The sequence below is a fragment of the Sinocyclocheilus anshuiensis genome, unplaced genomic scaffold (assembly GCF_001515605.1).
Source record: "Sinocyclocheilus anshuiensis isolate Anshui unplaced genomic scaffold, SAMN03320099.WGS_v1.1 scaffold551, whole genome shotgun sequence".
Classification (NCBI taxonomy): Eukaryota; Metazoa; Chordata; class Actinopteri; order Cypriniformes; family Cyprinidae; genus Sinocyclocheilus; species Sinocyclocheilus anshuiensis.
Window position 1 is genome coordinate 776,472 of NW_015548222.1, and position 15,251 is coordinate 791,722.

The 15,251-nt window shown below is 36.4% G+C and overlaps 1 protein-coding gene across 1 annotated transcript in view; it reads right to left on the minus strand.

Moving 5' to 3' along the window:
* Positions 1–15,251, minus strand: part of marchf4a (membrane-associated ring finger (C3HC4) 4a) — a 43,966-nt gene that overhangs the window by 15,741 nt on the left and 12,974 nt on the right. The window contains exon 2 of the mRNA XM_016441299.1: positions 67–222. Coding sequence (XP_016296785.1) covers positions 67–222 — 156 coding nt within the window. The remainder of the gene's footprint in view (positions 1–66; positions 223–15,251) is intronic.

The following is a 15,251-nucleotide window of genomic DNA, read 5'->3' on the forward strand; positions in this document are numbered from 1 at the left end:
GATCAGTGCTTTTACTTTTAACACGTATACTTTTGTCCACATAAGCCCAGGCAGGCAGTGAGTTACCTGTAGCGGGTTCTTGGTGCTGATGGCGATGACCTGGTATTTGTAGTAGCAGAGTTCACAGCTCCAGGATCCTCTCTCACTAATCCACTTAATAAGACAGGGCTCATGAGTGCAGCGAACAGAACCACTACAGCGACACGGGCTCAGCAGCTCTCCCTGCAAGACACAACACATGCTTACATTAGCAGAAGCTAATCTCTCCCGAAATAATCCCGAAACCACTGTACATAAACACCCGGCACAATGATAAATAAGATAAGATACAACAATAACTTACAATCTGAATAAATGTGAGTGTATGAATACTTGTTTCCACCACGGGATTAAAGGGGTCAAATGACGCAATTTCAAATTTTCCTTTCTCTTTGGAGTGTTCAAAGCTGTTCGTGCATAGATAAGATCCCTAAAGTTGCAAAGACTAAAGTCTCAAGCCCGAAGAGATATTCCACGTCCTCCTAAAATGCCTCGTTCTAACACACCCCCACGTGTCTATGTCACTGTGTGGGAAGATTTGCATAACACCGCCCAAATGTTCACACAAAGAAAGAATGTGTAACTTTTATTCTCGCTGTAGTATTGTTGCTGCCGCCATCAAAAAGTTAATTGCGACTTTTAATGTCAATATTTTGACCTTTTTTCTTGCAATTTTGTAAAAAAAAGGTCAAAATGGCGAGATATAAACTTGCAATTCTGAGAAAAAAAGGCAGATTTCCAAGATATAAACTCAGAATTCACTTTTTCTTACAGTACTAACATTTTTTTTCTCTTAATTCTGAATTTACATATTGCAATTTAGAAAATTTTCCATAAAGATATGGAAGCTTGTTTCCACCACAGAATAAAAAAAAAAAAAAATGGAATTGCGACTTTTCATCTCGCAGTTCCTTTTCTTCTCAAAATTGCATGTTTATATCTCATAGTTCTTACTTCATGTCTTGCATTTCTGTCTTTTTGTCTTTTTATGAGAAAAAAGTTTGAATTATAAGAAAAAAGTTTTAAATTACTTAAAAAAAAAAAAAATTTAAATTAAAGATTCCATATCTTTAAGTCAGGATGAAATGAAAATTTTCTAAATGCTTGTTATTGATCTTGTGCATATGTGTCCTTTTAGTTTCTTTCTTTCTTTTTTTTTTTTTTGACCTCGTAATTTTTAATGGTGACGCATGCAGGACTCCAATAATTTAATTTTTTTAAACCCTGCCCCTTTTTCTTTTTCAATAATCCGTTACACCCGGTTGTATATCACAGTACGGAAGAAAAGATCTGTTGCTACTTCCATATCATTACGACTTTCAGGTGCGGTCACATTTACAAAATAAAGTATTTTTTAAGGGAAATCCACACCATTGGGAGTCCAAAAAAGTCCCCCTTGCAGATTTTGATTGTGTTTAAGTTTGTCAATTCGCTGAGTTGGCCAACAGAAAGCTGCTTGGCTTGAAAGCGACTTCTGTGTGAGTTGTGTTTTATACATCTACACTACTGAAAAATTACAATGGACTTTCTTTAATTGCTATTTGAAAATGTATTTAAAATATTTATTAAGGTAAGTTTTTTTTTTTTTTTTTTTTACAATTGATTTTATTTTACAAATATAATGAATTATAAATTCATAAATATTACATTTTTGGAGAGTATTATCAGGTGACATTTCACAACCTAAGCTAACCTTGCCTTGTCACAACACAAAAAGGTCAAATGATCTGATATTTCCTGGCAAGTTTTTCAAATAATAAGCAGTGAAGCAGTTCCAACATCTTCATTATTATGGCAGGACAGTGTTGTATCATCCTAACATTTTTGACATTATGCCTCCCAAAAATATCTAAATGAATTTTAATTGAGACTTCAAAAACATGCTCATCATAGAAGAGGTATATTCAAGCCATTTTATGTATGAATTGCATTATTAATGTCTTTTTAAATAAATTAATAGATCCAGTCCAAAACATGAGCATCACATCATTGACCCATCCATTAGTTGTGCAAATTATTAATGAGGACCACTTAAGAGTTACTTGGGACAAGCCCCAGTGACCTTCACAAAAACTGTACCCATGGGACATTCATTTGGGAAAGATGGTTTAACAGCGTTGCATGTCTTGTTAAAAAACTGTGTCCAGTTTGACTTCAATAGATAATAAAAACTCCAGAATCCCTTTTCAGCAGCAAAGGGACATAATTCGATTGATTACTGCTTTGCAGTTCATGTGAATCATGCATAAACCGAGACAACAAACCCACTGCCTCAAAATCACACGTCTTACTGCATACTTAAACATTTCAAGTACTGCATGTCAAAACATCTTCACAGAAGCCTCACAGCAGTATTTACGATGTTTCAAAACAGCACACGTTTCAAACGTGCCTCTAGTGAGATTTGTGTGGGTGACAAATAGTTGCCTAATCCAGCGTGTTTATTCAGCTCATTAAACCAGTATATCTACAGCCGTCCGGTACTATTTACACAAGAGCGAACATTCATCATAGCAAATTCCATAGCTTTGTAAATAGAAACCAGACACAATGACGGCATCTATCATTTGGCCTTACAAACACATACACATACACACACCATAATGAGGGATGATCAGATAAAAGCGTCTGTTTGGTCCCTAGCAACGCACTGTTGGGACTTGCTCACTGATTGGAGCTGCGTCAAACTGATCCCTATGGCACTGATAGAAATTACCTTCTTGCGCTGATCAGATTCGCTGCACCGTCTTTTTTAAATTACTTCAGTTTAGCACCTACACTCTAAAAAATGCTGGGTTAAATACAACCCAGTGCTGGGTAAAATATGGACAAACCCAGCGATTGGATTGTTTTCAACCCAGCATTTTTTAGAGTGTAGATAAGGGGTACTGAATTTCCATCAGCATAAAGTATGAATTATTTACCCACAGAGTTCTCAGAAGGAGATATTTAGGGAGAAATCAGGATGGCAACTCAAATTCCCTTCAAGTTATTCATGGTAAGAAAACGCAGATCACTACTTTGCCCTGGAGCTCTGAGGAGCGGCGCTAATGAGCATCGTTTCCAGCAGTCGGCTTGATGTCCCTCACTGAACTGACACACTCATTTAGCTCTACATGCACAGGGTTATGTCCAACTCTTTACCATGACGCTCATTGACAAACTGCTGAAAACAGTCCCGATCTGGCTCACATTCAAGCAGCTCCAGGTACAAACTGCTGCAGTTTACAGTTTTACTCTTATTGACACAAATCAAGACTAAGTGGGAAAGTAAATCTTATACATTTTTTGTCTGTACATAAGTGTGTTGTATGGTTTTTGAATGTAAAATATAGTGTAAAAGTTAAATAATTTTGTTTTGTTTTGTGTCAACTATGCCAATGCAAAAATTTTGTCATAGACCTAATTTAAGATTTTAATGCATAGCTTTTCTAAGTGAGCATGGCACTAGTGATTACAATGCTAAGGTTATGGGTTCAACTTCCATATACTAATAAACTGATAAAATGTAACTTGAATTCACTGTAAGTGACTATGGGCCAGTTTTACTAAACAGGGCAAATTATAATATTGCGATAGCGCAATTCCAAAATAGTGTCATTGGGCGTGGAAATTTTTATGGATAATTTACTGACAATGCGCACATTTAAGAACACAGGCGCAACATCTCATTTCCATAATGACCACAATCTACCAAGCACAGCGCAAATTAATATAAGGATATGTTCGGATTCGGATAATGTGTTCTTCTGGCATTCCAAATAAATTAATACTGTACGTGTGGAAAAAATTATCTTCCTTCAACCACACACTCTTTGTCCGCTGTGGTACCTCCTCCTAGCAACATTTCAAGTGCAAAATAGTTTAAGACATGCTTTTTTGGGCGTTAAATAATAGTGCAAATTCCAGTAATTTGACGAGCGCAAATGTTAGTAAATTGCATTGCGTGATTTTAATACTCTCCTCCCATAAATTTTGCGTCTGAAAGGGAAACTTCTGCAAATGCATATTCAATAATGTCAGGTGCAAAAATAACTGTGTCCATGCCTTTTCAGTGCTAATTCTTCACTGCGTGTCTTTAGTAATTCCTGACAGTACTATTTTAATGTTTGTGCTGGCTGTTAGTAAATCTGCCCTTAAATGCATCAGCAAATGCTGTAGTGTCTTCTGAGGTTGAATTTTGGATTCATAATTAAATTTAAGATCTAGGTAGGAATACATGACCCCACTTCTGTGAGTGTATGTGTTTCACTTCCCATTCTCATTTTAAAAGCTGCGCTCTCCGGAGGTCGCATTTGTTGGCTGCATACGTCATCAAAGCTGCCTCATTTGAGAAAAGTAACAATTATATTCCAAAGTAAGAAAGAAATTATAATAATTTACACCTCACAAGGAATAACAGTCAGTTTTATAATGGTTAGTTTTTTGAAATGAGACATCCTCAATGACATATGCAGCCAACAGAAATGAGACAGCTATTATTTTCAAGAAAACAAAACTCGCTTATAGCTCTACAGTTTCGCTTGTAAGGTGCAGAAACACCTAGCAGAAAGTCGATCATTTTTACGGCTCTCCAATTGATTTTGATGAAATTGCTGTGCTGCTCGATACATCAGAGAACTCAACGGTGAGTTCAACAGCACGCTGAGGTCATCAATTAGCAATCCGTGGTCCAGATCCAGACTGGAGTGAGCGTGTTCAAGACTTGTCTGGCAACAGTTCAGATACACTAGTTTTCTCAAATATATTTAGGCCTACATATCTGATTGCATCTCAATCAAATGTGTTTATGCAAATGATCAAGCTGTAGGCAAATACTCAGACAAAAATGAGATGAGACAGCAATTTGCCAACTCCTGTGGACAAGGACAATGTGTCATTGAAAAAAAGAGAAACTGATGATGAGAAATTAACCATCAAAGAAGAATGAACAGAAGAGTTTGCTTTTATTGTCCCTGATTAAAGAGTAAAACGTGTCTCATTTGTTCAATTAATTTCTTGTTAAGTGATATGATGTGTGTTTGTAGCAAACAAATCCATCATTTTGTGGAGGAAGTGTTATTATGGATTATGGACTGCAGCAATGGTTTGAAGTTAAAATCATCTTGATGGATTTGTTTGTTAACATGGAGCTTTTCACTTCACAATATGTTAATTGATGGAGTGGAGTTGTGCGGATTACTTGTGAATTACGGTGATGTTTTTATCAGCTGTTTGTTTTATCATCTAACGGCACCCATTCACTGCAACAGATCCATTGTTGAGCAAGTGTTGTAATGATACATTTCCATGAAGAAACAAACTCATCTACATCTTGGATTGCCTAAGAGTGAGTACATTTTCAGCAAATTTTCATTTTTGTGTGAACTATTCCTTAACAAGTTACAATGAAAGAGTTAAAATTGAATAATTCATCTGAAAATGTTTGTTCCTATGCAAGTTTTCTGGCCCCTGCAAGAAACCTGTTGAAGAGCCTAGGTGTCTAAGGTCATATCAGTATTTCTGCAGACCTCTTTATAAAAACCACACTGTTTTCCAGTCTAGACTTGGGCCAGACTATTCAAGGCTGGTGTAAATGTAAAGAGGACCTGACCAAAACATGTGTGTCTTTGTGTTCACCCAGACTGACCTTTATCACTGTTTCAAAGTGCATTTTAAAGTCCATTTAGGTAGTTATAGAAACAAAAGGGAACATAGCAAACGTTTTCTGTACTTTAAGAGCTTTGAATAAACTTGCATTTATAAAATAAATAAATACATAAAATATTGATTAGTTGAATAGATTTTTATCTTTTCTCGCTATTTGATTATTTTATTGCCCTTGCAGTCAATTGCTCACAACCCATGATGGTTTTGGTCAGTGGATCTTGTTTCTGGACCAAGATATAACATTGACAAGTGCTGATAAAACACAAAAACAGCAGGATAAGCCAAAGTCTATAAGGTAAACTGGCTATTTTTGACTATATTCTTTGTGACTTTTGTGAATTTTGGAGTTTGACATAGTCGCATGCTCTTTGACGTCAACATGTAAAGCGTTTTTTCCTTCCTCCAGTTGATGAAACTATTTGTTTTGGCCATCCTTTATCATTTTATTATTTGTCGGTAGCATTGCTATTGCTTTTTTCACTGCTGTCTGCATCAGAACAGGCCTACAACACATTTCTGGGTTGCAACACACTAGTGCTCATCCACTGGTTTCAGGTTATCATTCATTAATATTTCTGCAAAATAGTAATTTATTTACTCCCTCTGACAACTGATGCAAATTTGAAATGTTCATCTATTCTTAATCTCATGTACAGGCACATAATGGCTCATAACACACACATGCATGCCCACACATGCTCACACATTCACTCACACATCACTTCCCCGCTCATACTGTAACACCTACTGCAATTCAGTGTGGCAAATGATCCAGGTATAATTTGACAAGAAAACTACAGAAAGCAGAAAGCAGAACTACAGGCAAACTACCCACCTTTCATCTCACTGTACCATGCCATCATGTAGTTTTATCAGAGTATCAGAAAAATGTATTTCTCACAATTCAAGATCAAAATCATTCAATATTAGTGAGGTCAATATTCATTTAATATTAATTCATTTAATATTAATAGCTGATGTGAAATATCTAGTGCGTGGCCTCAAGGAAGTCCATGGAAAATTTGAGTAAAATTTATAATTTTTCAATAATTTGTTTTGGTTTTAGTAAAATGACAATATAAATTAAATCTGTAACACTTTACAATAAGGTTTCATTTGTTACAATTAGTTAACATTAACTAACAATTAACAGTGCTTCTAAAGCATTTATTAATCTTAGTTATGGTAATCTTAACATTTAATAATACATTAAGATTAACAGTTGTATCTGTTAACATTAATTAATGCACTATGAACAAACGTGAATATAAACATTTTGTAAATTTGAATATATTTACTCATTGTTAGTTCATGTGTAGTGAATTTGCTTTCGCTAACCTAGGGAGGCGAAATAGTGTAGTGATTGGTATGTCACCAATGACGTTATGATTTTTTGGATCACGTGTCACTTAAGGTGTGGTTATGAATACATCACATAAGAAAGAATGGTGGGATCTCTAACTTGTAGAACCTCTTTCTGTATCATCAACACAAGAAAGACACAAGTGTAATAAAATAGATTTTATTAACAAAAGATAGACAAGAGTAATCAACAACTACTAAATGAATACATGAATAAAAAAGGAATAAAGTGCATAAGATGCATAAAATGGAAGTGAGTTGGGTGTTGGCTCATACTGTACTGCAATTCAGTGTGGCAAATGATCCAGGTATAATTTGACAAGAAAACTACAGAAAGCAGAAAGCAGAACTACAGGCAAACTACCCACCTTTCATCTCACTGTACCATGCCATCATGTAGTTTTATCAGAGCATCAGAAAAATGTATTTCTCACAATTCAAGATCAAAATCATTCAATATTAGTGAGGTCAATATTCATTTAATATTAATTCATTTAATATTAATAGCTGATGTGAAATATCTAGTGCGTGGCCTCAAGGAAGTCCATGGAAAATTTGAGTAAAATTTATAATTTTTCAATAATTTGTTTTGGTTTTAGTAAAATGACAATATAAATTAAATCTGTAACACTTTACAATAAGGTTTCATTTGTTACAATTAGTTAACATTAACTAACAATTAACAGTGCTTCTAAAGCATTTATTAATCTTAGTTATGGTAATCTTAACATTTAATAATACATTAAGATTAACAGTTGTATCTGTTAACATTAATTAATGCACTATGAACAAACGTGAATATAAACATTTTGTAAATTTGAATATATTTACTCATTGTTAGTTCATGTGTAGTGAATTTGCTTTCGCTAACCTAGGGAGGCGAAATAGTGTAGTGATTGGTATGTCACCAATGACGTTATGATTTTTTGGATCACGTGTCACTTAAGGTGTGGTTATGAATACATCACATAAGAAAGAATGGTGGGATCTCTAACTTGTAGAACCTCTTTCTGTATCATCAACACAAGAAAGACACAAGTGTAATAAAATAGATTTTATTAACAAAAGATAGACAAGAGTAATCAACAACTACTAAATGAATACATGAATAAAAAAGGAATAAAGTGCATAAGATGCATAAAATGGAAGTGAGTTGGGTGTTGCTGTCAGAGCTTGTTATCTGGAAAGATAAACTGTTGCTACTCTGAAACAAATAAGGTGAAGAACCTTATTATGCATCAAACAAATATGTGAAAGATTATTTGTTATCAACTACAATCAGCTATATAACATCTAATGTAAATTAGGAAAAATCATATACTGATAATACACAACAATGCTAAGGTCTCTGGAAGAGGTTTGGATAAGTGATAGTTACTTCTTCCGTTTTTAAAAAAAATCTCCGTCCACATGAAAATGCAAAAGCATGCTAAGAAGCACTGTCAAGAGCATGCCAAACCAACGGGTGGCGATATAATCTCAACCGTAAAGCCATGTTGGCCAATCAGAAGCCTGAAGAGGTTTCCAGTAGGCAGAGATAACAGCGCAGGCTCTGATGTCACAAGCCAAAAACTCCGGATTCGCTGTCTACACGATAACACTGCAACCAAAGTTTTTGAAAATCTTCACCCTGGCAGGCGTTTTCAAAAATGTTCGGTTTCAGTGACCTGGTGCTGCGTTTGCGTGTGGACGAACTGCCAAACCACGTAGAAAAAGCTGCGGTTTTGAAAATACCCACGTTCGTGTGGACAGGGCCTTAGACTCTATTTGTGGTGGCATATATATGCAAACTCATTCTCTGCCAGCAGGAGGCGCTGTTGGAGTGGTAGAGATCAAGGTTTCCCTGGTAATGCTGTACACAAAGCAGCGCTCCACTCACAAATGCTGCTTTATCAGACATTACAAGCAAGATGAAATGAAAATGACATCCAAAATTTTCTGAAGACAGTTGGTCTCCTCCAGAAATACAGTGATATAAAAACACCCGCACCGGGTTTCGATTTTGAAACGTGCAGTGCTCATGTTTATTCAACGAAGTCAAAGCCTTTTGGAAAATCTATTTGTGGAGGTCAGTTTTGATATTGTGGCAGGCGCCACAAATAAATCAATGTATGGGAAACACTGCACTGGTTGTGCTGCTAACAATGCAGTGGGGAAAGGAGCAGGAATCCAATTCAACAATCTTGAACACAAAGCACTGTAGGATGCTGATCTCCTGGAGCACCAAAGGGTCCTAAAATCTGGAACACGCAGATGTGGCCCTGGAGTAGCTGCAGAAGGTCCTTGCAAGGAACACGCAAGAAAAAGTACCTTGAAGTGAAGGTTTGCTCGCTTAACCTTGCGAGCAAAACCTTGTTGCAAATGTTCTTCTGCCTCTCTGGGCTAGAGAGTAGAGACTCAGAACTTGGTTAATCCACTTTGTCTCTCTAGGATGGAGACTCAGGACGTGCTGCATCTGTTGTTGTCTTGCTGGATGAAGACTCTAAACGTAGAATATCTCTCTTCTCACAGGCTGGAGGCTCAGAACGTGGTCGTATCTGTTGCTGCATTACAAGTTGTGGGTCACAGGCCCAAATGGGTATCTGTTAGTCTCTCTGGAAGAAAGACTCAGAACTTGTTGATCTGACCCTTCATTCGCAGGACTCAGAATGAATGTATCGGATGCTGTTTCCCCTGTAGTGGGCCACAGGATCCGAACGGTTGTGTCTGTTGCTGCCTTCCCTGTAACAGAACTCAGACTCAGAACATGGATGATCTGTTTCTGTCTCCTACCACGCAGGCCGGAGACTCAGAACTTGCTCTGTTAAGGTCCTTTCCCTGACAGGACTCAAGACTCAGAATGGAGGTTGATCTGCTATTGTCTCACCCATGCGGGGCTCAGACACAGAACAGTTGTGTCTGTTACAGTCTCACCTTCATAGGCCAGAGACTCAGAACAAGGTATGTCTTTTGGGAAGGTGTCTTTATCTCTTTCTGATTGCTTTCTCTTGCAATCTGGTGCTTCTCCATTTCCGTGCTGTGATTGGCTGTTTCCATCGGAGCGGGGGGACATGGTGTGGCCCACCCTTCTTTTCCCCTGTGGAACTTATTTGCATAGTCCAAACACACATTTAGAAAAGTGTCATTAATGTTTTACCAGTGCAATTTTCACTTACCAAACCACAACCAGAATACATTTGGCAATGTTACGAACACATTAAGTCCAAACCTAATGTAAAAAGATTGAACTGTCATGCATGCATTCATTAGTCCATTAACAGCTGAGTTTGTGTAAGATGTTGCACTACACGTCGCTGTCACTGAGAATACTTATTTCTCTGAATAAGTGTGAGATGAGCGTGTTGTAGTTTGCATCAGTTTTGAGGTTTGAAAACATAGTTATGAATGGATTTGGATGGAACTCTGTGATCTCTCTTTGTTTCACCCACTGCTGCTGCATCCAGAGGTCCTAAGGAATTTTTATGGCAGTCACAGGCCATGAGGCCAAAACCTGAGGAATCAGTCTGTTGGTAGGTGAAGGGCAGAAACTGCATTTTAACCAATAGGAAGTCCTGTCTTTCCCGGGCTTTGTAACAAAGGTCTTCTTCTTCTTGCCCTCTAAGAGGTGTCTGGCTGTTGTCCTAGCATCTTTATCTGATGGTGTTGGACAGTTTGCTTATGGTAGTCCACCAAGATCCAATCAAAATGTAGCAAACCTTTGTCCACTATTGTGGTCAGAGAGGGGCCCCACCATAAACTGGGCCGTCCACTACACATGTTAGTTAATGCATTAAGGTTAAAACTGAGACCTTACTGTAAAATGTTACCATTAAATAAATTACGCATTCAATTTTTAAACAACACGTCATCTTACCATTACGTTTTTTATTATAAATGAGTCTTAAAATATAGCTGCCTTTACATTTTATAGTATATTACAAAATTGCTGAAACAGCAAACTAACAAACTTAAATGGGGCAGATAACGAGGGGCAGACAGGTGAGGAGGATGAACTAATAATGAACCACACCAGGAATTAAATCAACATAATCAGGACAGGAACAGGAAACTAACCAAATAAGGGCATAAACACTGGGACACAGGGAGCACATGGGGAACAAAACACAACACAAGCCTGACACTAAGGTATGCAATTAGTTTTCAGGAAATGCACGGTTAAAGGTCCCCTGAAATGCTTAGAAACACGCAGCGTTACTCTGTGTTGACGTCATTTTAACTGAAACAGGAAGACAGGGCGGGACATATCAAGCAGCTCCGCCCCTTTTTAAAATAGCCAATAGCGTTCGTTTATATCACAGCTTGGGCTAGAGCCGTTCAGAGCCTTTGAGCTACATAAAGCCACATTTGACAGGGTATGCCAGCCACAATCTCATCCATATTGCTATAAAATATAGCATTCTGTGTAGAATTCAAATAGCTCCGATACATTTTGTGGTCTGCGCCGACTCGCGCATGTGATCCGCTCCATGCTATCCTGTCTCTGGACCGGAGCAGAGTGTGTGTGCGGTGCGGTGGTTAGCTTGACACAGCGCGAAACCAGACTTTTCTTTCCCTCAATGAAAAGCATATTTACACTGTTTGAATCGTTCCCTGTCCCCTATATAGTGCACTACGTGCCATTCACTCTACATTGTGCCATTCACTGTACAGAAAATACTAATTCTGTGGACAAGTGACCGATTTCAGCCGCGGCTTCAGCGTCTATTTTATAGTGTAGGGGGCGGACGCTTCGGATTCTAGAGAGCATTTGATTGGACAGAAAGTTTGATGAGATGCTGAAGTACGATGTGACGTCAAAAAAATCGTTGAGCCGTTTTGGCGGAAGTGACGAACTGCAAGCTTTGAATGCTTATATCTTCTAAATGCCAATTTTGTCACTGTTTTGGAGCACACTGCCTTATAGATAACCTTAAGACTAACATATTGATACTAACACCCAAAAAACGTTAATTTTGATTTCATGGGGACTTTAACGTAGTTGCAGGCAGGTTCTGACCACCTTACAGTTCCACATCAATTCGCCAAATGATTTCAGTTATTTCAAAGGTCCTTGTAGCCTAAAAACAGCAAAAGATCCAAAACCCACAAAGACATTGACCAAGCCAACAATAGGATAAAAATGACTAGGGCTGCAAAATGTTTAATCACAATTAATCGCATTCAAAATAAAAGTTTATGTTTGTATATGTATGTGTTATTATGTATGTATTATGTATGTGTGTGTGTACTGTGTATATTTATTATAAATACATATACATACATGTATATATTAAGGAAAAATATGTTAGATTTATATATACAATATTTATATTATATATAATATAAATTAAATATAAATATATATACAATTTGTAAAAAAATATTTACATATATGTATTTATATACATAATAAATATACACAGTACACACAAATATAGTAGGCTATATTCGTAATCGTTTTGCAGCCTTAAAAATGACAAACTATTTCCATGTTTTCCCCCATGAAATTTTGTTTTGTTTTTAATGGAAAGCAGACACACATGTAAACACGCAGACAGAAAATTATCAGCGCTGCCCTGCGACTTTATCAATAAAATAGTTTTGCAGCTGAAAAGCTACATGACATTTCTCATTAGCAATGTGGTAAAGTCACTGTTCTTGAAGAAGTTAAACTATTAGTAGAGACGCTGCTGCTGAACACTGTTGAGAAACACACAGACTCAGGAAATTCACAGACGCAAGAGTGTTTAAAGGACAAAAACCTGACAAATGAAATGCATAATCTGAACAGTGTCTTGAGGTGTGGTAACCATAGTATAGCCACAGAATACGTTTTTTTTGTACGTGAGTGACAAAGGGAACACTTAATTGACCAAGCGGATATGTGATAATCTCAAAATAGTTCTATGTAAAGTATATCTGTTTATCACTACTCTGCATTAACATCAAGATTCAAGATTAAATCAGAAACATTTATTCTCTAGAATAAAAGGGCAGAGTGTTTCCACATCCTCTCCTTGTCAAGGTTCCACCTCTCACCTCCTCTCTGTCAGCCCTCGCTATCTCTGACACATTGGCAATGTGTGAACATTTAAACCCCAACTTCTGTAATGTGTTTCTATCCGTCCTGACAGTCTCGGCACTCTGAGATATTGCTGCTACTGTCATTCATTTCCTTATGTGTTTTGAAGCTGCTTATACTTCCATCAAATTAATGATACAGGCCTGTAATGATAGGGTGATATCTCACACGCTCATTACAGCTGTCTACCTTCATGAAGAAGAGTCAAGTTTCTCGCTATGCTGAAGCACATATGTAACATACTTGAAGGAAGGGGTTAATACACGTGTGTGATATGTTTTGGGTTTTATATTTAGCCAGCATCATTTGAGAGATCATTCACAGACGCGGACACAACCAGTGTTGGAGAGTAATTAGTTACATGTAACAGCATTATGCAATTTAATGACAAAACAAATATAACTGTAAACAGTTACTGAGAAAAAAATGGGTAATTAAATTACAGTTATGAAAATGTTAAACATTACAAAGGGGGTTACATCTGAATATTTTCACACACTCATACAGATTTAATTGATTTCTTTCCCAAACTGCATTGACTGCATTGAGACACCAATGTTTCAGGAGTTTAGGACACAGAACAGGACATATGCTTATTTGATAACTGATTTATTTCCTATTAGGGTTTATGTGCTTTATTTTTTAAGCTTAACTGTTTTTTCCAAGGCATTGTTACATGCCAGAACTTCCCTCCATAGCTGTGCAAATATTTGATTTAAAAAACAGTATCATGGCTATTAAACTATTTCGTGTTATGATTTTAAATCTGTATTTAACCTCAGAACGATCTCAAAGTAAAAAGAGGTGTTAAAGTCTGATTTTGTGGTGGCTGTGCTTTAAAATTAAATGATTATAATCTTAATTCAAGTGATGAAGGATTTTGAAAGTCAGTAATCAGTAATCAGTGCTACTGTAAAGTTAACCCTGCCTGGTTTAAATGTTTGAAAATGATTAACAGTTGAAAACGTGTTAGAATTTAGAAAAGTAATCAAAAAGTAATCAAACGTAATCAGTTACTTTAATAAAGTAATTAAATAGGTACACTACTTATTACATTTTAAATAGGGTAACTTGTAATCTGTAACCTATTACATTTCCAAAGTAACCTTCCCAACACTGGTCACAACTAGAGTAATGCTAAATGTAAAGTGTACCCGTTTTCTTTTCTTATTTCTTTTCTAGATCTACTCGGGGGTTCTCTTCCTGGTTTCTGCCACCTACCGGATACCCATTTCAGCTTTAAGAATACTACAATATATACATAAATTAATTAATAAATTATACATAAATTAATTAGTCAGTATATTCTATATTTCCCCACACATGTGTGTTCACATATGTGACCCTGGACCACAAAACCAGTCTTAAGTCGCTGGGGTATATTTGTAGCAATAGCCAAAAATACATTGTATGGGTCAAAATGATTGATTTTTCTTTTATGCCAAAAATCATTAGGAAATGAAGAAAAGATCATGTTCCATGAAGATATTTTGTAAATTTCCTGCTGTAAACATATTAAAACTTAATTTTTGATTAGTAATATGCATTGCCAAGAACTTCAATTGGACAACTTTAAAGACGATTTTCTCAATATTTAGATTTTTTTTTGCACCCTCAGATTCCAGGTTTTCAAATAGTTGTATCTCGGCCAAATATTGTCCTATCCTAACAAACCATACATCAATGGAAAGCTTATTTATTCAGCTTTCATGTGATGTATACATCTCAATTTCGAAAAATTTACCCTTATGACTGGTTTTGTGGTCCAGGGTCACATATTAGGAATATGTCATATGCATCCAAAGAGCACTTTTTAAATGTACAGTGGTCATCAGACTACATACTGTAGTCTGTAACACTGCTGATGTTGTTGCTGAACTTACTGTGTGTGGGTGTATGTTTGTGTCATTCCAGGAAAAGATTACCATTTCTGACTATAAACCTCTGATGAATTCTACTAAACACAAACTTTGTTGTTAAGTTCTTTAACATATTTATTATAAAAGAACTATTTATTACAAATGAATAACTTTGCATGGTGTAAATTGTATACATATTTTACAAGTATATGTACGTATAAGCACTTTTTAATTACTGGCTTTTTTGCCTTATTATATAGGACAGTGGAGAGAGAGGGGGG